The sequence below is a fragment of the Erinaceus europaeus genome, chromosome 7 (genome assembly GCF_950295315.1).
Source record: "Erinaceus europaeus chromosome 7, mEriEur2.1, whole genome shotgun sequence".
Classification (NCBI taxonomy): domain Eukaryota; kingdom Metazoa; phylum Chordata; class Mammalia; order Eulipotyphla; family Erinaceidae; genus Erinaceus; species Erinaceus europaeus.
In genome coordinates, this window is record NC_080168.1 from 13,958,711 (window position 1) to 13,985,989 (window position 27,279).

The 27,279-nt window shown below is 44.8% G+C and overlaps 1 protein-coding gene across 10 annotated transcripts in view; it reads right to left on the minus strand.

The window, feature by feature from the left end:
* The window catches only part of USP40 (ubiquitin specific peptidase 40), a 78,355-nt gene extending 51,142 nt beyond the window's left edge, over window positions 1–27,213 (minus strand). For 6 of the 10 annotated variants that reach the window (XR_009550628.1, XM_060193814.1, XM_060193812.1 and 3 more), the window contains exons 1-10: window positions 26,089–26,306; window positions 24,953–25,020; window positions 21,766–21,879; window positions 21,147–21,311; window positions 18,139–18,285; window positions 15,245–15,388; window positions 14,449–14,577; window positions 5,473–5,571; window positions 3,032–3,139; window positions 136–436 (exon numbers count right to left, since the gene is read on the minus strand). Coding sequence is in view for 9 of the 10 variants with exons in the window: in XM_060193814.1 (XP_060049797.1) it covers window positions 136–436; window positions 3,032–3,139; window positions 5,473–5,571; window positions 14,449–14,577; window positions 15,245–15,388; window positions 18,139–18,285; window positions 21,147–21,311; window positions 21,766–21,879; window positions 24,953–25,020; window positions 26,089–26,287 (1,474 nt within the window). In the remaining variant the exon portion in view is untranslated. Of the gene's footprint in view, window positions 1–135; window positions 437–3,031; window positions 3,140–5,472; window positions 5,572–14,448; window positions 14,578–15,244; window positions 15,389–18,138; window positions 18,286–21,146; window positions 21,312–21,765; window positions 21,880–24,952; window positions 25,021–26,088; window positions 26,307–27,090 lie in introns of those variants that run through there. The other 4 variants (XM_060193811.1, XM_060193813.1, XM_060193815.1 and 1 more) reach the window with 4 other exon arrangements.
* Window positions 27,214–27,279: the final 66 nt, after the last annotated feature.

Genomic DNA, 27,279 nt, shown 5'->3' on the forward strand with positions numbered 1-27,279 from the left:
AAATAAATAAATACATTAAAAAAACAGAAACTCTAGAGCAAGTGTCCTTGGAAGGCGTAGGGTTTCAAACAGCGTTCGACATTCACCTTCTATATGTATTTAATGAAACAAACAGGAGCGTGTTTCTCGCCATACCTTCCGGGGGTCTCTGGAGCTGGGATTTCCTATAAAACAACATGTAGGCACTTTCTTTTCCCTGGAATTGCTGCTCAATATCCTTCTCCTTGATTGGCTTGACGACGGAGTCATTTATGTCAAACCAGTGGGGACAGGACGTCCCATCATCTGGTCCTGAGGATTCTGAACTAGGCATCCTGAAAACACGGCGAGCATTCCTTTGGCTAGCGGACTCGGTCGGGGGAGAAGCGCCCGTCAATAGGTGAACTGTACTTTCATCTGAATTCAGCAGAAATATCTGAGGGTGCAGCTGCAAGAACTAAGCAAGAAACAAAACACAGAGCTCATAAGTGTTTAACAAAATGAGATGTGATTAATAACAGCCGAGGTCTTTCTGTGATGAGACATTTTCTAAAGATGTCTTTATTTTAGGCTAGTTAAGGCAGAGGAAAACATTCAGTGAGCTGTAGTCCAAGACAATAAAGATTATTCTCTGCTAAACTGTCTAATGGTTCTACTGGGAAAAGCTGTCATGGTATTATCTAAAAACCAGTTTGTATCTCAGATAATACTCTTCTTCTTCAAAGTACTTCTCTGAAATAGATGTGTACGTGTACTCACAAAGGACTGAACTTAGGGCCATATACACGCACTTCTGTAATGTCCGTCAAGGGCATGTATATTAAACAACTGCACAGCCAGCAGCATGCGTGAAAAATAGGAAAACACAGATGCAATCTGTTTTCACTCCTCACCAGGGCTTCACCACTCCGAGTGGCTTTTTCAGACAGACAGACAGACAAACAGACAGACAGACAGGCACTGCCGCATTGAAGCTTCACGCAGGGGCACAAGGAGCCAGCAGCTTGAGCCCAGGTGACACGCATGGCAAAGCAGGTGCTTCTTCAGGTCAGCTATCATGCCAGCCCCTGGTCTGGTCATTTACAGTGAAAACATACTGAGCCCCTCTAAAGGAAGGGTCATTACACGGCCGCTCATGTCTAAAGTGTGGTCTAAGTAAAAGATGCAGCTGGGCTCAGAGAGACCTCACTGGGTAGGGGTCAAGCCTTCCTGTGCATGTGGCCCAAGTTAGAACCTTGGCACCACAAGGGAGGTGCTACAGCGATAGGGGAAACTCGGGCTCTATGGTGTTTCTCCTCCTGTCTCTACCTAAATGGGGAAAAAAGAGTCAGCCTAGGAGAAGGGAAATGGGTCAGGTATGAGGCTAGTTTCTTTCTCTGCTCCCTCCCCCCCAGTTTATAGCCTAGACAGGGTACAATGCCAGGCATGAGACACAGGTTTGAGCCCTAGCACCATATGGCAGAACATCATCTAAGTTCATTTCCCATGTCTATGCTCGACCGGACCTGCCAATATACGCGGATATCTTTGCCCACCCTGTTCAACGCTTGACGTCTTGTCATCCAATCTGGTCCCCTACGCCTACACTGAACTTCTCTGTTCCAGACTCTTGGAAACAGAGTTGGCAGTCAGCTGAGGTAAAGAACAAACACCTCATCACAGACCCCTGCAAGCGTCAACCCGGCTTTGACCTAGCACGTTATGACTGGGCCCTCCTCAATCGCTATCGAACAGGCCATGGCCGGTGCGCCGCTATGTTCCATCGCTGGGGAGCCAGAGACGACCCGAACTGCCCCTGCGGCTACAGACAGACTATGACCCACATAGTCAACGACTGCCACCTCTCCAGATTCAAAGGAGGTCTCGAAACTTGACATCAGGCTCAACCTGACGCTGTTGACTGGCTACGGAAGAAGGGCAAACGCTAGAAGAAGAAGAATGGCAGAGCCACAGCAAGGGGGCCAGCTCTGGTGCTGTTCTCTCTCTCTCTCTCTCTGAATGAAAAAAAGGCTCGAGGGCAAGGAAAATGCACATGCACACCGCTATGGGGCTTGTCAACAATAGAAATAAAGGATGCACTTTTAAACACTTGTTAAAAAGTGTGTGGGCTCTTTGCTCCTACAGTAAACAGCTGCCCAAGGTGAGCTGGAACAGCTGCTGCTCTGCTTGTCCGCTTTGAAGTTTGCTGTCTCATTTCAGCCTGCATCCATTTGCACCCTATAAAGTTTACTAAGATTATGTGAAAGAAGCATCATGGGAAACTTAGGAGGCCACCTGAAAATTAAAATGATAGGCCTGAGGACCTTTCATGTCCCCCCCCCCCCCAGAGACAGAGGCAGAAGGCAGAGCAAAAGAAAGAGCCCACAACACCAAAGCTTCCTTTAGTGCAGTGCAATGGGGACCGGGTTCAACCTGGTCCCCACACATGGCTAAGCAGTGCACTACCCAAGTGAGTTATTTTGCCAGCCTACAGAGATTAGAGATTCCTCCCCCCTTTCTTTTTGCTTGCTTCGTGACTTTGTCTGGAATAAATTACTTAATATTTAATTAGCAATTTTCTTTTTCTTTTTTCTCTTTTGTCTCCAGGGTTATTGCTGGGGCTCAGTTCCTGCACTATAAATCCACTGCTCCTGGAGGCTATGTTTCCCCTTTTGTTGCCTTTGTTGTTTATTGTTGTTGTTGTTGAATAGGGGAGAGAGAAATGGAGAGAGGAGGGGAAGACAGAGAGGGGGAGAGAAAGATAGACACCTACAGACCTGCTTCACCGCTTGTGAAGCAACTCCCCTGCAGGTGGGGAGCCAGGGATTCGAACTGGGATCCTTATGCCAGTCCTTGTGCTTTGTGCCATGTGTGCTTAACCCGCTGCGCTACTGCCCTGCCCCCTCCTCTCAAATTTTCTACCACAGATCGATATTTCTTTTATCACCAGAAAAATCTTCTAACTATTAAAATTCTGGTTTTAATGTCCATCTGCAGAAGGATTCCCATTGCTGGGATCACAGTTAAGCTTCCTGGGACCAGGCTCCCATAAGGACCCGCCCCACCCCGGCACCTTTCGCAGTGGTCCATGCTGCTTCCTGTATTTCTTGTTCCAAGACACTCCTGTCTTTTTCAGAAGTTTCTGGCCCAGGTGATCAACAGGAATGAGACTGCCCTCCTCCTTAGGAAGGAAACAAAGCCATTAAAGAACATCTGATGAGTCACTGTGACACCGTGAGTTCCAAGGGACAGAGGATTTGATCTAAACAGCCCTACAGAACAGCAAGCATGTAAGTGGATTAACTGATTATTTTAAAAGACAAAAAAAAAATTAATATTTTTATCAGAGGGATTAGTGGTTTACAATAAGTAGAGTTGTTGGTACATGTGTGAAATTTCTCAATTTTCTTTTCTTTTTTTTCCTCCAGGGTTATTGATGGGGCTCAGAGGCTGCACTACGAATCTACTGCTCCTGACAGCCACTTTTTCCCATTTTATTGGATGGGACAGAGAGAAATTGAGAGAAGAGGGAAAGATAGGGATGGGGAGAGAAAGACAGACACCTGCAGACCTACTTCACCACTTGTGAAATGACCCTCCTACAGCTGGGGAGCCGGGGGCTCGAACAGGGATCCTTGCGCAGGTCCTTGTGTGCTTTACCCGGTGCGCCACTACCCGCCCCCCAAATGTCTCGGTTTTCTACAAAACACTCACCCCCAGCCTAGGCCATTCTCCACCATAATTTGCCAGGACCTGAACGGCCCCCTTCCTTCTCCAAATCCTTTCCTTTGGTGCAATACACCAACCCCAGTCCAAGTTCTGCCTGCTATCTCCCCTTTCTACTCTTATTTCTCAACTTCCATCGATATGTGAGATCATTAAAAGAAAAAGTCTTGTAAAAAGGCAGAAGAGGGTTGGAGACAGAGCTTGGCTAGAAAGGTGTGTACCTTGCCATGTGCGAGGGGGTCTAAAATGGGGCGGGGGGGCGAGTAGGTCCGAACCCTAGCAGCACACAGGAGGTACTATGGCACTAGAGAAAGGAAGCCCCAGTACTGACTGCTGGCTGGCTGTCTCTATCTGAATGACAAAGCAGCACCAAGTGGTGAAACTCCATGTATGTGAGGTCCCATCTAGATGAGGGGAGGGGGCTGAGGAAGTTTGGGGTTGGGGGGGTGTCAATGAATAAGCTTCCATTTAGAATACTTAAGTTCTGTCATTTCCCACGTGCCAACGTTTAGCCAATTAAAGATAAATAGTCACAGAGCATACAAAAATGTGCCATATTTTGTGGGGTTTTTAAGAATGCTTCCGTGTGAAAAAAACAAAAGACCGTTCATTAATGTCTTTTCTGAATGTTTCAAAGTATAAACAAGTTTTAAAAGAGGTTAAGAATTGACTGTGGGAGTTGGGCTATAGCGCAGCAGGTTTAGCACAAGTCACGCAAAGCACAAGGACCAGCGTAAGGATCCCGGTTTGAGCCCCGGCTCCCCACCTGCAGGGGAGTCGCTTCACAAGCAGTGAAGCAGGTCTGCAGGTGTCTGTCTTTCTCTCCTCCTCTCTGTCTTCCCCTCCTCTCTCCATTTCTCTCTGTCCTATCCAACAACAATGACAACAATAATAACTACAACAATAAAACAAGAGCAACAAAAGGGAATAAATAAATAAAATAAATATTTTAAAAAAAAAGAATTGACTGTAATGGTCCCACCAAAGCTGACCTGATTTCTGAATCAAACAAACCAACCAACCCCAAGCAGCATAACCAGCCTGGCAGATGGCAGAGTAGGAAAAGTGCTGGATTTGTATGCATGAGGCTCAGAGTTCAGTCCCCAGCATCACACAGGTCAGAGTGATACTCTCTCTCCTTAATAAATAAATATGAAAAAACCAACAAAGATATTAATTTCCTTCATCTATAAATACCTACATATATGGATGTATGGACACACAAAACAGAATGCAAGAAAACCTATCAGTATTAACAATGCCTGTTCCGGTATCTGGTTTATTTTTTAAACCTTTTAAAATCTATTTTCTAGAAATCACTCCTCTCAAATTTTCTACCATTAACACGTATTTGTTACAACCAGAGTATCTTTGACTAATTTAAAAAAATTTTTAAAAATATTTATTTATTCCCTTTTGTTGTCCTTACTGTTTAATTGTTGTAGTTATTATTGATGTCCTTGTTGTTGGATAGGACAGAGAGAAATGGAAAGAGGAGAGGAAGACAGAGGGAGAGAGAAAGACAGACACCTGCAGACCTGCTTCACCGCCTGTGAAGTGACTCCCCTGCAGGTGGGGAGCCGGGGGCTCGAACTGGGATCCTTATGCCGGTCCTTGCACTTTGCGCCACCTACGCTACCGCCCGACTCCCTCGACTAATTTTTTAACTAGAAGTGGAGAATGTCCTAAAGGAAAGACCTTAAGCAGTAGCAGCGTCACTGCTTCAAATTCAGCCTCGCACGCTCCTGACTGCAGACTTTGCCCACACCCAAACACACAGACAAGCACCTGCAGTAAGAGATCCTGCAGCGTCGTCAGGGGGTCATCAATCTCATCGTCATTCTGAATTTCTTCTTTCAGATTTGCATCTGGCTTACTTTTTTCCTCCTAAAAAATAAGTAAAACAAAAAAGTTACTATCATTAACCTCGCAGTAACTGGAATGCCTGTGTTGCGGTGGAGGCGTTAAGATGGAAAATGTCTGGCTTCAGTCCCTAGCACCAACACAAGCCAGAGCTTCGCAGTGCTCTGGCTAAAAAAAGCAAAGAGACGAGGAAGTGACCAACTCATCACAATGGTGAGCATGTGCTGTAGGGGCAGGGAGAAAGAGCTGTGAATTCCGGGTTTGCTTAATTCTTGACACACTAGCCTCTCTGGCACTGTGTGCAAGTCAGGATAAGGAGCTAACCAGAGATTCTAGTAGAATGCCCAAAGTGAGTCCCAACATTTCCCCACCAGAGGCTACACATTTTGACAAGCTCTGTTTTCATTCTATTCAGTTCAAACTAACTGAGGCTTTCTGGTCGTTTTCCAATGTATTTTATCCCCTTGTGTCGGTTGGCAAGATAATTCACTTGGCTACTGCAACTATTTTGTCAGACCGGTGATCCAGGGTTAAGCCGAGTCCCCCCACTGAAGGAAGCTTCAGTGCTGTGGTGTCTTTTTCTTGTCTATCTGAGCAGCTCCAGCTAGAGCAGTAAAGCCCCAGTGTTGACGGGAAAAATATACATATATGGCAGACCACCTACTGTTATAAAAGTGCCAAAAGTGCTACATAAAGCTGTGAAAGCAAAACAAAGTGAGGTGCCTTTTTTTTTTTTTTTTTTTTTACAGGAGCCCCACTCAGCTCTGGCTGTTGATGGTGCTGGGCACTGAACCTGGCACCTCTCACAGCCAAGTCCTGTGTGCTATTGCTGAACAGTCTCCCATCCTGAAAGTGGCTTTTAATTAAACACACAGAGTATGGCTGGGAGGTTTGATTTCCCCACACTTCATGTACAAGAGCTGAGCACTGTCCTCGTTCTCTCAAGTAAACAAACCCATCTTCACTACGAATCTACTACTCCTGGTGGCTATTTTTCTTTTCTTTTTTTCCTATTTTTTTTCAACAGGACAGAAAGAAATTGAAGGGAGGGGGAGACAGAAACCTGCAGTCTGCTTCACCACTCAGGAAGCATCCCCACTGCAGGCGGAGAGTGGGGGCTTGAGCCCAGGTCCCAGTGTGCTCCTATGTCAGCTAGTCAGGCGCACTGCCACCCAGTGCCTCCTCTACTCTCCTAAGACAGGGCTCAGGAGACAAAGCCGGGGACCCATCCAAAGTAGGAGCTGAATACAAAGGACTCCAAGTCTCCGGCCAGATGGGGGGGGGGGGTCCTACAGTTCAGTGCTGACACCGACGCCCGAGTCCCACAGGATGACCCCCACTGGACACGAACTGCAAATAGGACCTCTGGCCACCTGCACCTCTGTGTGACTGATGGCAAATTTCAAGCCTCCTACAACCAGCGCTTCAGGTCTACAAACTGTCTACAGAAGCTCAGAGAATTCAGAAACTGCAAGTCACTATGAAAGCTTCACACAGGACAGCCCAGAATGTGGTGGAGAGGCGAGGGTATCAGACAAAAAAGCCCAAGATGGAAGCAGAAGCTGAAGGTGGAGAGGGTCCTGGACACAGGAGTCTCTGTCCACTAAGTCTGGGGGTCACCCCCATGTATACAGGCGGTGTCTCTGCCAACCTGGAAGCTTCCGTCTTCTTGAGTCAGGGACTTTGTCACAGTTCCATAACGTGGGCCTGACAGAGTAGCCGAGAAGCTAGGTGACCCAAGTAAGTCTGTCGCGTGCTGGTGCTCAAGTGGAGGCTATTGCTCCACCCCTGAGCATCTGGGGCCCCCCCAGGACTCATCTCATTCACCAGAAAGCCAAAAGGGGGGGTACTTCCAGAGGCAGAGCAACGAGCAGCAGCAGATCGCTATCCCTCCCCTCCCCTCCCCTCCCCTCCTCTCCTCTCCTCTCCAGGATCAGCTAGGAATACCAAAGGAGACCACCCGGGACTGAAGCAAGACAGGACTAGAATGACTACAGGAACCCACTAAATCACCAGTGAGTACAATCATGTATGGCTGGTGACAGAGAGGAGAGAGGAGCGTAAGGAGAGATTAAGTGACTGCTAACAGTCTAGGGGGCTGTGAAAGTCTCTTTGCATAACCACTGGATTATCTCTGCCACACCCTGCTTTATCTCTTGGTCAGGAGTCAGTGATTAAGCTGAAGCCTATTGATAGTTTAAAAGCCCTCAGGCTCCCATAGCCTACAGGGAAGAAAAAAAAAAAAGAGGCTTTTAAACCACTGAGCTCCAACTCAGGGATTAAAATACTATTGAAACAACTGTTAACTTCCACCACTTAGACACAAGTCAATCCAGGTAATAGCGATTAGTAATTTGAAAAGTACTGATAAAGGGAACTCATAACAGAATATATTAAATGGTTAAAACAACAAGAAGAAATATTGGAGAATTGAACCAGGACAAGAGTCCAGCTGAAAGTCCTCCAGAGGGTGAAGCACAAAACAATGAGTTCAACATCCAAACATTAGCTAAGGAAATAATAACAGGAGTGAGTAAAGAATTTGAAAAAATTCTAATCAGAAATACAGGAACAACAAATGAGACTATGGGAGAAAATCCTAATTATCTCATGGTTATTAGAGAGCTGAAAGCTGAAATCGCTGAGCTAAGAATGCAACTAGCTGAACAAGCTAAAACAGTATCAGAGCAGGGCAACAAAATAGATGAACTCCAGAAAACAGTAGAGGGCAGAGAGAATAGAATCTATGAGGCTGAAGACAGAATTAGCAAGACTGAGGATGAATTAGAGACAACTAAAAAAGAAGTAAGAGATCTCAAAAAGAGATTAAGAGATGCTGAAAACAACAACAGAGTCCTATGGGATGACTTCAAAAGAAACAATATACACATTATTGGCATACCAGAGGAAGAAAGAGAAGGGGAGGAAGAAAGCATTCTCCAGGCCATAGTAGCTGAAAACTTCTCTAGTCGAGACAACATCAAAGACATAAAAATTCAAGAAGCCCAGAGGGTCCCAAACAGAATTAACCCAGACCTAAAGACACCAAGACATGTCATACTTAGAATGGAAAGGAATAAGGATAAAGAAAGGATCCTGAAGGCTGCAAGAGAAAAACAAGGAGTCACCTACAAAGGAAAACCCATAAGATTAGCAGCAGACTTCTCCATACAAACACTACAGGCCAGAAGAGAATGGCAAGATATCTATCGAGTGCTCAATGAGAAAGGCTTTCAACCAAGAATACTATATCCTGCCAGACTGTCAGACTAGATGGAGGCATCAAAACCTTCTCAGACAAGCAACAGTTGAAGGAAACAACCATCACCAAGCCTGCCCTGAAAGAAGTTCTGAAAGGTCTCCTATAAACAATTAGACCACCACAAATAGGACATATATCAAAACACTCTAAAACTTTACAAGAATGGCGTTAAAATATCTTCAATCTTTGATATCAATAAATGTCAATGGCCTGAATTCACCTATTAAAAGACACAGAGTAGGAAGATGGATCAGAAAACACAACCCAACAATATGCTGTCTTCAGGAAAGCCACCTAACTCAACAAGACAAACACAGACTTAAAGTGAAAGGACGGAAAACTATCATACAAGCCAATGGCCCACAAAAAAGGGCAGGAGCAGCTATTCTCATATCTGACACGATAGACTTTAAAATAGATAAGATTAAAAAAGATAGGAATGGACACTACTTAATGCTCAAAGGATCAGTCAATCAAGAGGACTTAACAATTATTAACATCTATGCATCCAATGAGAAGCCATCTAATACTTCAAAAGTCAGTGGCATTCCTCTATGCTAACACTAAGTTAGAAGAAACTGAAATCCAGAAATCAATTCCTTTTACTATAGCAACAAAAACAATAAAATATCTAGGAGTGAATCTAACCAAAGAAGTGAAAGACCTGTATACTGAAAATTATGAGTGACTACTCAAAGAAATTGAAAAAGACACAGAGAAGTGGAAAGATATTCCATGTTCATGGGTTGGAAGAATTAACATCATCAAAATGAATATATTACCCAGAGCCATCTACAAATTTAATGCTATCCCCAACAAGATCCCAAGCACATTTTTGTAGGAGAATAGAAAAAATGCTACAAATGTTTATCTGGAACCAGAAAAGACCTAGAATTGCCAAAAAAATCTTGAGAAAAAAGAACAGAACCGGAGGCATCACACTCCCAGATTTCAAACTGTATTAGGGCCACTGTCATCAAAACTGCTTGCTACTGGAACATGAATAGACACATTGACCAGTGGAATAGAATTGAGAGCCCAGAAATGAGGCCCCACACCTATGGACATCTAATCTTTGACAAAGGTGCCCAGACTATTAAATGGGGAAAGCAGAGTCTCTTCAACAAATGGTGTTGAAACATACAGAAGAATGAAACTAAATCACTATATTTCACCAAATACAAAAGTAAATTCCAAGTGGATCAAGAACTTGGATGTTAGACCACAAACTATCAGATACTTAGAGGAAAATATTAGCAGAACTCTTTTACGCATAAATTTTAAAGACATTTTCAATGAAACGAATCCAATTACAAAGAAGACTAAGGCAAGCATAAACCTATGGGACTACATCAAATTAAAAAGCTTCTTCACAGCAAAAGAAACCACTACCCAAACCAAGAGACCCCTCACAGATTGGGAGAAGATCTTTACATGCCATACATCAGATAAGAGTTTAATAACCAATATATATAAAGAGCTTGCCAGACTCAACAACAAGACAACAAATAACCCCATCCAAAAATGGGGGGAGGACATGGACAGAATATTCACCACAGAAGAGATCCAAAAGGCCAAGAAACACATGAAAAAATGTTCCAAGTCTCTAATTGTCAGAGAAATGCAAATAAAGACAACAATGAGATATCACTTCACTCCTGTGATAATGTCATACATCAGAAAAGGTAACAGTAGCATATGCTGGAGAGGGTGTGGGGTCAAAGGAACCCTCCTACACTGCTGGTGGGAATGTAAATTGGTCCATCTCTGTGGAGAACAGCCTGGAGAACTCTCCGAAGCCTAGAAATGGACCTACCCTATGAACCTGCAATTCCCCTCCTGGGGATATATCCTAAGGAACCCAACACATCCATCCAAAAAGATCTGTGTACACATATGTTCTTGGTAGCACAATTTGTAATAGCCAAAACCTGGAAGCAACCCAGGTGTCCCAACAACAGATGAGTGGCTGAGCAAGTTGTGGTATATATACACAATGGAATACTACTCAGCTGTAAAAAATGGTGACTTCACCATTTTCAGCCGATCTTGGATGGACCTTGAAAAATTCATGTTATGTGAAATAAGTCAGAAACAGAAGGATGAATATGGGATGATCTCACTCTCAGGCATAAGTTGAAAAACAAGATCAGAAACGAAAACACAAGTAGAACCTGAAATGTAATTGGCATATTGCACCAAAGTAAAAGACTCTGGGGTGGGTGGGTGGGTGGGGAGAATACAGGTCCATGAAGGATGATAAATGACATAGTGGGGGTTGTATTGTTAAATGGGAAACTGGGGAATGTTATGCATGTACAAACTATTGTATTTACTGTTGAATGTAAAACATTAATTCCCCAATAAAGAAATAAAAAAATTAAAAATAAATAAATAAAAAAACAAAGTCAGAACAGGAAAAAAAATAAAGTGAAACTTCAAAAAAAAAAAAAAAAAGAAAGCCAAAGGGGGACTTTATGAATAGAAAAAGATACTCTTATCACTCAGGAAGATTCAAGGAGCTCAAGGCCTACAACCCGGGACAAAGGTCAATGAGACCTACTTTTATTAGACCATAAAGGCAGACTTCAGAGAAGGCTAGAAACCAGAGGGCTCTCAGTCAGTGCAAGTGGCTGCAGCAAAAAGCCCCGCCTCATGATACAGGGCAATGAGGAAGTTACCTCCTTTGAGTCTGAAGTCAGATAAAGATAGCAACACAGATCCCCAGTGATCTGTATCTCCAGCAGGTCTACTTCTGGGTTGGTGAACCGAATCTACAATAGCCAGAGCTGAGCAGTGCTCTGGTAACAACAACAACAACAACAACAACAGTAAATCAACCAACCAAGAACCCTAGTCTAAACTAACCAAATCAGAAGGAAACAGAATCAGCAAGTATAAATCATACCCGCAAAGGCTTCAGATACTGAAGGATCAGATGATGTATAACAAAGCACTATGGGGCCAGGCAGGTGCACACAGCAGACCACACACTACCATGTGTGAGTGAGGAGCAGCTGAGAAGCCCTCTTTGCCCCCTCTGGTAAGGAGAAGTTGAGGCTCATAGGGAAGCAGCCTGTCTGGAAAACAAAGGGCCCCAGGATGGGGGAGGCTGGGGCCTGGCTGCTCCCTCCGCCAGAATGGCCACCAGAATTGTCAGGCCTCTGTGCTGGAGCAAAGGGCTCACCTTCTAGGAACTCTGACTGCTGAAGTGCTGGTGGTACCCTGGCAGAAACTGACAGGTTGGCCTTGAAGTTTGATTTCAGAGAGCGCCCTGAGTGCAGAACAAATCCTGGAAAGGGAAGAGGAAACCACTGGCCTCAACACAGGGCCCCTCATTAGTTAGTGATGGAAGCAGGTCTGCATCTTACTCCTTCTCTACTCTCCTCCCCTCCCTTTTCAATTTCTCTCTGTCCTACAGTCCTGTCTTAGAATATAGAAAGAAAAGGGAAGGAAACAAAAGAGGAAGAAAGAAAAGGGACAAAATGGATCTGTAGTGCTGGCACAAGCCCCAGCGGTAACCCTGGTGGCAATAAAAATAAAAAAATAAACCAGGAAGGATCAGAAGACATACCACTGGGCAGAGCCTCGCCCTGCCATGCACATGTCCAGCAGAAAGCCAAGTACCACATGGATCCTAGGTCCTCGGCACCGGAAGAAATCCCAGTGCTGTGGTGTTGCACATTCATCTGAGATAAAAATTACTCAGAGTCAGTCTGGGACCAGTGGACTCACATGTGCAAGTTCTCTATCACTGGGGGGAAAATGGGGAAAAGCAGAGATCAAGACCGTGTTGCAGAAGGCACATCCTCCCAGACAAGAAATCACGTAGCACAATGGGGAGAGGAGCCTGACACTGCTGGGGCCTGGCAGTGACGCACCTGGTTAAGCACACATACTACAGTGAGCAAGGAACCAGGTTCAAGACTCCCTGGTCCCCATCTGCAGGGGGAAAGCTTCACATGTGGTGAAGCAGGGCTGCAGGTATCTGTCTCTTTCCTCCCTGTCTCATTTTCTCTGTTTCTATACAATAATACGTAAATTAAAAAAAAAAGGAAAGAAAAAAAAAAAGAAAGAGCCGCTGGTTCAGTTTTGAAGAAATGAATGCCACCCTGCAGAGACACCCAGGAATTTCCTAGAGCTGCAGTCCAGAGTGTGTAGCTACCTCTGTGGGCAAGCTCACGGGCGAGCTTGGCAGTGGTAGTGTCAGGAGAAAGTTAATGGGTCAAAAGTCAGGATAAACTCTGCCAACAAGAAAAAAAAATGCTGGAAAGCTGATACTGACTGGGCAGTAGTCAGACTGGCCTTGAGGGAAGCAAAGACACAGCACACCCTGAGGTGGAGGTGGGGACTCCACCTCAGAGGATGGGGGGAGTCGGAGATATTGGGACGGGGGTGTTGCAACAGATGAGGACACAACTGAGAGAAAAAAATGAATAACAGTGGGTAAGGCTATGAGGAAAACACAAGAGCATAATAAAGACTAACCAGACTTGCTGACAAGCCGCTAGCAGAATCGACAGGCTTCACTGTCGCCATTTCTCAGACAGGATGAACTGGAGCTAGTGTCCCTGAAAGAACTCTGGGCAGGAGGTGGCAAAGACCAGACGGGCAAGGTGACTTGAGAAGAGTCAGCATGAACTCAGCAAGGAAACGTTGAGTGCTGAGTGAGGCCACAAGGCTTCATCTCAGAGGCACAAGGATTCATCTGATAGGGAGTGTGCCCCACAAATTCAGGTCCTGGCAAAGGTGACAGGAGACTGTGACAGAGGTGACTCTACATGGCCATCTCAAGCTGGCACGAGAATCCCAGCAACAAGAGAGAGAAAAGCACTGGAAAGGCTGTTGTGAAATTCTCCACAAATGTCAGTTTAGCAACTACAGGGAAACATAGACCCAGACAAGACAGATTATATAACTTAGCCTAAAATCTTGTCAGCGCATGTGATACTACCCTTGTTGTGAATCAATTACAGGGATTTGGGGCAAGAGCAAACCACCTTTGTGGACCAGAGAGATATCTCACTACAGATGACTGCATCCCAATACATCTCTCTCTTTTTCTCTCTTCCTCTCTCTCTCTCTCTCTCTCTCTCTCTCTCTCTAAATACAAAGCAGAGATATACCACCCAGGAAACTCCTGGTAGAACAGTTAGATTTCTTTAATTTCCAAACTTTATAGAGTGTGCACATTTTTCAAGACACTCCAAATACAGCAAGGTGTTAGGAATATAGACATATGGGAGTCAGGCAGTAGCGCAGTGGGTTAAGCACACATGGGCGCAAAGAGCAAGGAGCGGTGTGAGGATCCCAGTTCGAACCCCCAGCTCCCCACCTGCAGGGGAATCGCTTCACAGGCGGTGAAGCAGGTCTGCAGGTGTCTATCTTTCTCTCTCCCTCTCTGTCTTCCCCTCCTCTCTCCATTTCTCTCTGTCCTGTCCAACAACGATGACTTCAATAACTACAACAATAAAAAAAACAAGTGCAACAAAAAAAGGAAATAAATGAATAAATAAAAAGGAATATAGGCATATGTGCTGGAAAGCAGGCTGGGAGGAGAGAATTCATTCCTATATGTGAAGCCGACCCTCACCAACAGCCAACACTCTAGCCGCTGTGCCACTGACCTCTGTACTTACCTGAGACTGCCAGCTTCCCAAATGATCGACGTCTTTGATGTACACATGGTAATGTCCTCCGTAGCAACCACCTTTGTGTATGATAACCGAGAAGAGGTCATAGATGTATTCCAGGTCATCCAATTCACTCTACAAGACAAAACAAACACTGATGTCACATACATAAGACACAGAACCAAAGGGGGGGGGATAAAAAAGAGTTTCAACTTGTGAAATATGAAACGTCACTGTTTATTACCAGGGTTTTTTGTTTTTGCTTCTTCATCAGAGCACTGCTCTGGCTTATGGAGGTGCTGGAGGTTAAACACCTGGAAGCCTCAGGTAAAGCCTTGTGCATAACCAATATGCTGTCTCCCCAGTTGTCACTGGGTTTTTCCCCCCTCTTTTGATGGTTGCCCCCCCCCCCCACCGTACCCCAAGGAGTTTTACAAAAAGAACAGAGAAAAAAGTTACACTTTGGAAATCCAAAAGGACTACAGTAAGCCTGTTTCTCAGCCAGGACAACTTTGCCCACCTCCCTTCTCAGAGAAATGAGCTTTGGCTAAGGTCTGAAGACATCTTGTTTGCCACTACTAGGGGGTGGGGACAGGCTTTACTGTCTAGTGCTCAGAGACCAGGGGTACGATGTGTCGGACAGCCTGCCACAGAAAGGCATCCAACCTGAAACGTGAACTGAGCGATATTCAAGGTGGAGAAATTCTGCATGATGAGTGAACTGAGTATGTGAGAGCAATAAGGCTCATTCTCCTGGGGGTGGAAGGGAGAGACAGATTTCCAAAATTAAACGAGTTCAGACCTCTTCACAGAAAGGCTTGAGGTTGATCCGGGGAGGGAAGGTGTAACAGCTTGTCTCCTTGTATCGCTCACACTTGACAAAATCGAAATTAAATCTCAGTAATGACACAGTGAGAAAGGGAGGCAGCTTCCGTAATTTGGCTGACTGTTAAAAGAAAACACATTTAAGGCTTTTAAAAACAGTCAACAAAAGAATACACGTTTCTTGAGAGAGGAGAAAGTAGCATGTGTCAGCTACATCCACTCGCCACCGGGAACTCCAGATGGCTCATCTCTGTTATGGAGGGCTGCCAGTGACAGCGCCATTCAAACTGACAAGCCAATTTTTCACCGACAGCCGGATCTTCAGCACTCGCTGAGGAGCGTGTAAGTGTGTCTTCTGGTCTCTGACAGCACCTGTTTCCTGCCCTCCCACCTGGGATCCCCAACTTTACCCAGCAGACACAGAGCTAGTTCCGTTTTCTTTTTTTATGACTAAAGAACTGGCACTTCTAACCCAAGACTCTGGGACATGTCAAGTCCTGAAAGCTGCTGGGAATTGCATATTAAGTACTTTTTCTAGGAAGAGGAGCCTTAGCTTTTAGTAGCCTTTCAGAAGGACTCTGACTTCCCAAATGTTAAGATCTATTGATTGGGGATTGATAGTCATTATTCTTAGAAGCAAGTAAACTTTTTTTTTTCTTGTTTTCATTCCCTTCTTTAAAACAAAACACTGCATATGCTGCTCGCCTCTCATATTAATGTGGTGGTGTATATTCTTCCCCAGAAGATACAAACATCCATGACCAAATATCTAAAATTGCTCAAAATATATTTTAAGTAGTAATTCTGCAAATCCAGTGAGTTTGAGAAAAAAGGGTTAAATAAATAGAAGTAATAAAGCATAGCTTTTTAAAATAAGCTTAAACATGCACTTGAAAAAGAAACAACAGGGAGTCGGGTGGTAGTGCAGAGCAGCAGGTTAAGTGCAGGTGGCGCCAAGCGCAAGGACTGGCATAAAGATCCTGGTTCAAGCCCCCGGCTCCCCACCTGCAGGGGAGTCGCTTCACAGGCGGTGAAGCAGGTCTGCAGGTGTCTGTCTTTCTCTCCCCCTCTGTCTTCTCCTCCTCTCTCCATTTCTCTTTGTCCTATCCAACAATGGCGACATCAACAACAACAATAATAACCACAACAATAAAACAACAAGGACAACAAAAGGTAAAATAAATATTAAAAATAAATTAATTTAAAAAAAAGAAACAACAGCAAAAACTATTCAGAAGAAAATCTCCATTAATTAAAGTAGTATAACCAAACCAAAATGTAAATGGAGTAAAAAGCATTTCTAACATACCAAGAGAAAAAAAAATCTATTGAAAAAGAAGCCATGATATAAAAGGTCCATTCAAAATAAGAGCCCATGCATGGGGTGCTGCTCTTCCCTGCCCAGCCCAGGCTCACATCTGGCCTCTGCCACTCCCTTTCTGGCTCTGACTCTATCAGAGAAAAGTCGGCCTGCAGTGGTTGAAGCCCCAGCAATCACGCGTGCACACACACACACGCACACGCACACACAGAGGCACGGTTCAAAGTCTTGCCATGTGTAAGGCTCATATTTGAGCCTCAGCACAAGCAAGTTCCAAGACACCAGGGGAAGCTCCCATGCTATGATGTCTTTCCCTTTCTCCATCTATCAGAATGAAAGTCAGTCTGGGAACAGTGAAAGTGTGCAGCTTTTATAATCACTGAAAGAGCACAGTGCTGCTTTTTTTTTTTTTTTTTGCACCAGAGCACTGCTCAGCTCTGGTTTATGGTGGTATGGGGGATTGAACCTGGGCCTTCAAAGCCTCAGGCATGAGAGTCTCTTTGCATAGCTGTTACGCTATTGACCCCTGCCCTTATTTTTCACAATAAAAACAAAATTACGTTGAAGGGGCCAGGTGGTGGTGTACCCAGTAGAGTACATGTGACCATCTGTGAGGACCCAGGTTCAAGTTCCTAGTCGCCACATACAGGGGTGGGAGGGGTAGGGAGGGTCTCCATGCATGATGGAACAGTGCTGCAGGTGTCCCTTTCTCTGCCTCTCTTTCCCTCTGTAACTCTCTTTGTCTTTCCACTGTATCAAAAAGAAAAAGGAAATAAAACGGCCATCAGGAACAGTGGTAGAGCGGTGCAGACACTGAGTCCCAGTGATAACTTTGGTGGAAAACAAAACACTGAAAATAAACAGTGCTCAGGAGACAGCTCCCCAGGCATAACTCCACCTTACCACAGGTGAAGCCTGGGGTCCAGTCTCTGGCACTACCTGGGTGTACCAGGGACAGCACTGAGGGAATTGGGTGGGTGACTGCACTACTATGGAGGTTCTCCTCACATCTCTCTCTTTGACCCTTAGTCTCCCCTTTTCCTCTACCTCAATAAGCATGTGGAATCAAATGAAATTCTTCAATGTGGGAGTCGGGCGGTAGCACAGCGGGTTAAGCGCAGGTGGTGCAAAGCACAGGGACCAGCTCAAGGATCCTGGTTCAAGGATCCCAGATCGAGTCCCCGGCTTTCCACCAGGGGAGTTGCAGGTGTCTTTCTCTCCGCCCCCCCCCCCCCCCCCCCCGTCTTCCCCTCCTCTCTCCATTTCTCTCTGTCCTAGCCAACAATGACAACAATAATAACTACAACAATAAAACAAGGGCAACAAAAGGAAATAAATAAATCTTTTTAAAGATTTAAAAAATTCTTCAATGTAAAAAGTAAAATACAGGCACATATAATGTCAACCTCTTGGTCAGTCCTTAATATGTAAAACCTCTGAGCGATTCAGTACCTGCAGTTCTCTCAGACCTTTCATCCCAAGCTGACTTCACCCCCAGGCTTCCTGCCAAGTACTAAGTGGCGTCCTCAGAGCAGGCAGAGTATTCATACCTTCACTGCTTTAACCAGCCTGTTGCAATTTCCACAGTGGTACAGGTTGTCATGGTCAAAAACTTCCTCTTCCACATACATGTTCCAGAGAGCATCTTCTAGCCCGGATGTATTTTTGACCGCTACTGTTAGATCTAAGAAGTCTTCCTGAAATACAAATGCATCATACTAAGAAAGAAAGAAAAAACAAAACAAAACCAAAAAAATAGTATCATGGACATTCACAAACACATTATCCACTCATTCACATACTGAGAAAAGTCAGATATAATTTCCCTAAAACACAGCACCTAATAGAAATAGAGATCAGATACTATGAACTGAACATGAAATACCCTTTCAAAACTATGATTTAGCTGACAATATAGCGGGAGCTAGTCTATGAATTTACTAGATATAAAATAAAACCTGTTTTATCAGAAATCAAGCCATTGAACACAATCTGAATTCAGAAGTGTATATGTGAGGTTTATTTGTGACGATATGGTCTATAGACTAGACAGCAAGGGCAGGAATGGGTTTTCTTTGCTTTTTAAAAAAATATTTATTTGGGGGTCGGGCGGTGGCGCAGTGGGTTAAGCGCATGTGGCGCAAAGCGCAGGGACCGGTGTAAGGATCCCGGTTCGAGCCCCCGGCTCCCCACCTGCAGGGGAGTCGCTTCACAGGCGGTGAAGCAGGTCTGCAGGTGTCTATCTTTCTCTCCCCTTCTCTGTCTTCCCCTCCTCTCTCCATTTCTCTCTGTCCTATCCAACAACGAATTGCGTCAACAAGGGCAATAATAATAACCACGGCGAAGCTGCAACAAGGGCAACAAAAGGGGGAAAAAAAAAAGGCCTCCAGGAGCAGTGGATTCATGGTGCAGGCACCGAGCCCAGCAATAACCCTGGAGGAAAAAAAAAAAAAAAAAATTATTTATTTATTTTCCCCTTGGTTGCCCTTGTTTTTTGTTGTTGTTGTAGTTATTACTGTTGTTATTGATGACGTCATTAGACAGGATAGAGGGAAATGGAGAGAGGAGGGGAAGACAGAGAGGGGAGAGAAAGATAGACATCTGCAGACCTGCTTCACCGCTGTGAAGCGACTCCCCTGCAGGTGGGGAGCTAGGGGCTTGAACCAGGATCCCTAACGCCACTCCTTGTGCCTTGAGCCACGTGCGCTCAACCTGCTGTGCTACTGCCTGACTCCCAGGAATGGGTTTTCAATGCAAACTTCTCCCTCAGCTTCTTACTGTGCTGTTGAAGGTATACTAAAGAAACTATAGGGGAAAAATGTTTTTGGAGCCAGTATCAAGAGTTATTTCTGGGGGCCAGGTGGTGGCACATCTGGTTGAGCACACGTTACAATGCACAAGGACCCAGGTTTAAGCCCGCAGTCCCCACCTGCAGGAGGAAAGCTTTGTGAGTGGTGAAGCAGGGCTGCAGGTGTCTCTGTCTCTCTCCCTCTCTATCACCCTCTTCCCTCTTGGTTTGTGGCTGCCTCTATCAAATAAGTAAAGATAATAAAATTTTTTATTTTTAAAAAGTTATTTCTGTGAAAAGGGAAAGGTATCTGCAAAATGGGAATCTATCAATTTTATAACTATATTTTGAATTATATAAATGCAAAGTATATCTAATAATCCCAATTTCAGAAGTTTGAACCATTTACAGTTTTTTTTGCGTATGTATACATGTGAAACAATACTATTATAAGAGACTACTGAGTGCAGAATAATAAATCAGTAAGAGTTCATGGTAAATCTAAAGTAATAAAAGTAACATTTAAAAATGATATATAATCCATATGAAAAGTTGGGTGTGGAACTATACACTGTAATCTTACAATCTTGTAAACCACTATTAATCACAAGTTAAAAATGGCTGGGGGAAAAAGGAGTTAATGCCCAATTTTAAATTATTTTGTGGATCACTATGGGTAAGGTGATTTTACAGTAACTCAAGAGTACATGCAACATATTCACACTTCCAAACTAGACTGGCCAAACCCATTAGTACTGGCAGTGAGGGCCAAGAAGTATTTATCCCCAACTCATTCATAAAAAAAAGGTAGAAAAAAGGGGCGCCAGGTGGTGGCACACCTGGTTGAGTGCATTTGTTACAATGCGCAAGAACCCAGGTTCAAGCTCCCTGCCTCCACCTTCATGAGTAGTGAAGCAGTGCTGCAGGGTTTCCCTCTCTCTCTCTCCCTCCCTCCCTCCTTCCTCTAAATTTCTCTCTGTCTCTAATAAATAGTAAAGTTTAAGAAAAAAGAAGAGAAAGTATATATACTTCAGAAAACGGCATTTATTTTTTCATTCAAATAAGACTATTCTTCTAACACTTGTCATAACAAAAGATTTTTATTAAAGTGGCTGAGCGATGAGATCCTTTCCTGAGTGAGATTTGTAGAACCGAGATTACTGTGTTTAGATAAGCAAACATTCAGCTGCCACTTTGTAATGAGATTCAGTGGGCAATCTGCAACATGCCAAAGACTTTATTGGCACGATCGTTATAACAAGGTGAAATACTTGTATGTGTGTTTTTATATTATTTCCCTGATTATTCTTTAAAAAGATACACTGGTTTCCCTTGTGAGGCCACAGGCTCGAAAATATCCCCGACCTATTTTTTAAATATTAGAACACTATGAGGTTGAAGTTCAGGTTGGTGATATTTATTTCATTTTATGTGAAGAAACCTAGACGAGGAAATGGATGACTTAGATGCAGCTAGAGTGAAAGGGTGGTTGGAGAAACAGCTTAATACTTATGTCAATGACTTCCTAAGCCTGAAACTCTGGGCTCCCAGGTTCAATCCCCAGCACCACCATCAGCCAAAGCTGAGAAGGGGGTCTGGTAAAATGAACAGACAAACATAAATATAGAGTCAAAGGGAAAACACGGTAAAGTTATTTCTAGTAATAAACACTTTTCATTCTCAGGGGGGTATTTTATTGCAGAGCACAGATTTAATTGCGTGGATGATGATTTCTGATGTAACTTTACCAAAACACTTCTGCATAATCACCTGCTTTTCACTGACATTCTTACACTCTTTACAAACTATCTGGTTGACCACAGTTCCGTGATACAGACGATTGATGAGGTCATGGCCAGAGGTCCCCTCTAGAGAAGTTTCCAGGGCGCTGAAGAGAATCCGATTCAGTTCTTGCACGTCATGTTGCCTCATTTCCTGCAAGACAAGGAACTTTTCATTAGATTTTGTGCTTCAGGTTCTTTAAAGACAGATTTTGAAAACATTATTATTCTTCATTAAAACGAACAAACACACACACACACACATTTACAGGATTTATCAAGAAGTCCGAAGGTAAGCCTTAGCCAAGCATCAGGATAACTAAGTTAAACAAGCAGGGGGCAGGTGAAGAGATCACCAGCTACTTTAAAACAATTTCTACATTCAACAACCTGAGACGCAGAGGGGAAGACACCAAAATCCCGTCCATGGAGATCAGCCTGGAGCTGCTCACAGGGCTCCCATGTAGTGCCAGGGACCAAACCCAGGGCCTCACACACCCCTGACCCGCTGCGCCATCTCCGGGGCCTATACTTCCAGACAGTATGAGAAAGCCCAGTGTCCACTCCTCACTGCTGGCGACCTCCCCTTCGAGGAGCCGTGTCTGTACCTCATTGCTGGTCCACCCGAAGCTGTCCGTGAGGTCGGCTGTGGATGCGGCCTCCTGGTCCAAGAGCAGCAGCTGAGCAAACAACCTCTGCAGCTGCAGAGGAATGATTCTCACCTGAAGAAGAGGCAGACACATTTCTTTTTTTTCTTTCTTTCTCTCTCTCTCTCTCTTTTTTTTTTTTTTGCTTCCAGGGTTATTGTTGGGGTTCGATGCCTGAACCACAAATCCACTGCTCCTGGAGGCTATTATTTGTCCTTTTGTTGCCCTGGCTGTTTTATCATTGTTGAGGTTATTATTATTATTATTGCTATTATTGATGTCATTGTTGTTAGATAGGACAGAGAGAAATGGAGAGAGGAAGGCAAGACAAAAATGGGGAGAGAAAGATAGACACCTGCAGACCTGCTTCACCGCTTGTGAAGTGACCCCCCTGCAGGTGGGAGCCAGGGGCTTGAACTGGGATCCTTACTCTGTCCTTGCTCTTTGCGCCAGGTGTGCTTAACATCCCACCCCCCCCACCCCCGGCAGATGCATTTCTAAGTGAAGTCTTCCGAATGCTGCCGGGGGCCTTGGAAGAGAAGCGCTGTCCAATTTGCTCCCATCTCCAAGTTCATTTTGATCTTGATACACTAAGGAACAAGTTTCTAAATACTTCATTACATGTGGTAAACTAAGATTCAAGTTTCTCTTTGAAATTCAGATTCAATCCAGAAGAGTCTCAGCTACCTGAAATTTTAGACCTTGACATACTCCAGATTGATATTAAAAGCCGTGTAGATGCTAGCAATTGGTGACAGAGCGACAGTAATTTGGGAATTGGTGGGACAACAGTTCACTTTCTCTGGACTAGATCAGATACAGACAACACACCCCCTAGGAGGAGTCTCCAGTCATAAATAGCTCACAGCTGGGGCACCTCCTCGGGCCAGCTGCACCACGCCTGGCTTTCTCCTGTGGGTTCTCCTGCCTTATTTTGTGGTGAGGGCTGGGGGAGACTGAGAATGCTGCTCAGAACCTCACCTGCAGACTGGACTTGAGTCTCTCAAGTGAAAATCTCATACCTGACACGGTTACATTTTTCTTATATCTTTTAAAGAGTGTGATCTGGACCAGGCAGGACTCTTAAGAAGCAGAGATTTCAGCCTGAGTCGTAAAAATCTGAATGCTGCTCAAGTACAATAAGCCACCTCCTTCCTGGCCTGTTTCCAGAATGCCGCACTGAGGACTGCCTGACTGCACGCCTCTCCTGTTTGCTGCTGCTCCAAGTCAGCGTGCAGCGGATGCTTTGAGAGGCCGGTATGAAAGATCTGCAGGTGTCTCATCTCTAGGAGGAAGTATAACCAGCCTGGAGCACTGTGGACTGAGTGCCCATAAAGCAGTGGCAGCACTGCATGTGAAAAGGTGATCCTTTATTTTTAAGAGGAAAATGCTACTACTGCTAGAATTTTGGCCAAGTCATTCTCTGAAAATAAAGATCTGGAGTCGGGCGGTAGTGCAGCGGGTTTAGCGCACATGGTGCAAAGTGCAAGGACCGGTGTACGGATCCTGGTTCGAGCCCCCGGCTCCCCACCTGCAGGGGAGTCGCTTCACAGGTGGTGAAGCAGGTCTGCAGGTGTCTTATCTTTCTCTCCCCCTGTCTTCCCCTCCTCTCTCCATTTCTCTCTGTCCTATCCAACAACGATGACAACAATAATAACTATAACAATAAAACAATAAGGGCAACAAAAAGGAATAAATAAACAAAAATATATATAAAAAAAGAAAGATCACACTTGGTAATTAATGAAATCACTGATTTCCATATGTAAGGAACTTACTTCCTTCTTTCAAAAACACTTCTTCCTCCTGCACTGCTGGTGGGAATGTCAATTGGTCCAACCTCTGTGGAGAACAGTCTGGAGAACTCTCAGAAGGCTAGAAATGGACCTACCCTATGACCCTGCAATTCCCCTCCTGGGGATATATCCTAAGAAACCCAACACATCCATCCAAAAAGATCTGTGTACACATATGTTCTTGGCAGCACAATTTGTAATAGCCAAAACCTGGAAGCAACCCAGGTGTCCAACAACAGATGAGTGGCTGAGCAAGTTGTGGTATATATACACAATGGAATACTACTCAGCCGTAAAAAATGGTGACTTCACCGTTTTCAGCCGATCTTGGATGGACCTTGAAAAAATCATGTTGAGTGAAATAAGTCAGAAACAGAAGGATGAATATGGGATGATCTCACTCTCAGGCCAAAGTTGAAAAACAAGATTAGAAAAGAAAACACAAGTTGAACCTGAAATGGAATTGGAGTATTACACCAAAGTAAAAGACTCTGGGGTGGGTGGGTGGGTGGGGAGAATACAGGTCCATGAAAAATGATGAATGAAATAGTGGGTATGTATTGTTAAATGGGAATCTGGGGAATGTTATGCATGTAAAAAAAAAAAAAAAGAAGTAGAAACGCAAAGCAGAAATTGACTGAGTTTGGAGTATGGCACCAAAGTAAGAAAGCAGAAGTACACTAGAGTTTGCAGTGAGTACCTCCCTAATACTTCCTCTCCACTTTTCCAAGCTTTGGGTCCATGATTGCTCAACAATTTGTTTGGCTTTGTATGTTAACTCTCTTTTCAGTCACCAGGTTCCAGGTGTCATCAGGATGCCGGCCAGACTTCCCTGGATTGAAGACCCCACCAATATGTCCTGGAGCTCAGCTTCCCCAGAGACCCACCCTACTAGGGAAAGAGAGAGGCAGACTGGGAGTATGGACCGACCAGTCAACGCCCATGTTCAGCGGGGAAGCAATTACAGAAGGCAGACCTTCTACCTTCTGCAACCCACAATGACCCTGGGTCCATGCTCCCAGAGGGATAGAGAATGGGAAAGCTATCAGGGGAGGGGGTGGGATATGGAGATTGGGCGGTGGGAATTGTGTGGAGTTGTACCCCTCCTACCCTATGGTTTTGTTAATTAATCCTTTCTTAAAAAAAAAAAAAAGTCACAATCTTAAAAAAAAAACAAACACTTCTTCCTCACCCATGGTAGAACAATAGACTTTCATACCTTAGGCCCTAGAGGTCCCAGGTTCAATCCCCAGCACTCCCATCAGTCAGAGCCGAGCAGTGCTCTTATTAAAACAAAACAAACACACACACTTCTTCAACTCTCTAAAACAAGCCCCTGCAAACCCTGGTACCTTTGCATCGGGTTTATCCTTGTCTTCCAAAGAACCAAGCTCTTCTGGACCAAGAGAAAACAACGCTTCTGAATGATAAAAACAACAACAACAAAAAGACAGACCAGAGATGTAAACACATTATTTCATTTTAGAAAGCTGTCCTGACTACCAGTAAGTACAGTCCATTAAAAGACTCAGAAATACAATCATGCCACTATTTAAACTGTATACATTTTACTTTCTGGTAACATTATCTTTCACCTCTGAGTCTATAAAGCAACAAGCAAAGGTTTCAATCTGGAAGATCTGTAAAAGGGAAACCATGCATATAAAGCTGCGAGCAGTAACGTCAGAAAGCTCCGACGTCTTCTTAGTAAGTCTGGCAGCGGATGTCAAAAGGACCGTGGCTGGGCTCCCCAGTCGGCGTCATGTAAAGGCAGAGGAGTGCTCACAGTGAAACCAGAGGAGCACAGACACAAAGACCTTGGTCCTGATATGCAGATATGGAAGTGGGACAGATACTCAGAGGGCAACAGGGGCAGGAAATTAAAGGTCCAGTGAAGCCAGACTGGCCTCCTCAAGCTGGACTTATGAGAGATCCCCCTATATTCTCACAATAAACTAATTCCCTTTCAGCTGACCAAACTCAAGTTCCTTTCTGTTCCTTGCTCATAACCCTTTTTTACCATCCTGGGTCTCTGAAATTAAGATTTGTTTTCTGGATTTCAGAAAAGCTGATGAATGATTTTGGAGTATATATGTAATTAAACTTAACGTAAAACAAACTACATTATTATTATTATTGGTAACTATGACTTAAGCATTTTCTTACTTTAAATAATTTAGAACTCAAAAAATGCAAAGTGTGACAGTAATGCTGGCTAGCATTCATGACAAAATTGTCTTTGTAGACCAGGTATGGCACACAACTAAATAAGTCTTCATGCTGCATTTTAAATTACAGGAATTAGAAAAAGTCTTATTTTGATCTTGTTATTAAACATTACTGTGACCATGAGACAGTCTCCGATAATTTAAATGAACACATACCGTGGACTACCTTTAAGAGACTTTGTCTACCTGTGACTTTGCACAATTAAGCACATGTAAAGGCAGGTGCCTATCACTAATGAAACGCATGGATCGTAGCATACCTCTGAATTCAGGTGTGAAATGCAGAGTCTGAAGAAGGGAATTGAGGTAACACGTTCCACCCTGATTTCTGATTCCACTTAAATGGGTGATTTCTCTAGGAGAGGGTGGCTCCAAAGCTTTGGCTTTTAATGTCTTCCCTGTCCCATAATGATTATTTGACACACTGGAATAATCCTCTTCAAACAGGTCCCCAAACATTGTGAAACTAAATAGTACCCTTAAAAAAATTAAAATGTTATATAAATGCTTTGAAATAAAAGCGAATCCTCCCCCCCATTTTGTTTTCTACTTAGGAGTTTGAGTTCAAGCCGTTCTCTAGCGAGTAGACAGGGTAGTTTGGACTTCGGAGGCAGCAAAACCTAAAATTGATTCACGGCTCTTCATGTCAGTAACTGAGAACTCTGCTGTCTCCCGAGAGGCAGCACCCGGCTCACACAAGGGCACTGAAACAACCCCGCTCGGCCCGGGTCGGCCAGCACCGGCGCTCGCACCCACGCGGTCCCCGCGGCCCGACACCGAGCCGGGAGGGGGGCGCCACAATCTCTGCTTCACGCTCCGTGGAGGCGATTATCACACTTGCACGGATTCAAGGAACGATGTTTATGCTGGGGTCGACTTTAACACACGATTTATAACACGGGGGGGAGGGGTTGTCTGCCATTAAAATTAGGGCGCAAAGCCCCCTCCCACCCGCATCCTCGGCACTGACAGCAACGTCAGCCCCGGGGCCCTGAGTCTCTGCAGACGGTCACCGCTCCAAAGCGACTGAAAACGCTAACAACGCCGTGATTTTCCTTTCCGAGCCCACCCTTAGAGACGCACACAGAGCACGAAAGCCTGGCCTGAGGTCACTCTCGGGCTGGTCTCCCAAGTCATCCCCGAGCCCCGGGGCGCCAGGCGCCTCCGCTTGGGGACCCCCGGCCCGCCGCCTGGAGGGGAGCCCCTCGCCTTCCTCTGCTCACACATGGCCGCCCTCTGCCTCCCCTCGTCCTTCCAGATACCTCTGGAGCTCCGCCGCCAGCCCCACTTACAGCCTATAGCCCAGAACCCCGCCCCGCCCGGAGCACCGAGAGACCAAAAGCGACACCCACGGGCGCCGCCATATTGGCGAAGGCGGGTTCTCCTTCTGTGGGACCATACCTCCCAGAATGCACCGCGGGGCGCGACACTTCGCGCGCAGCCTCAAGGGA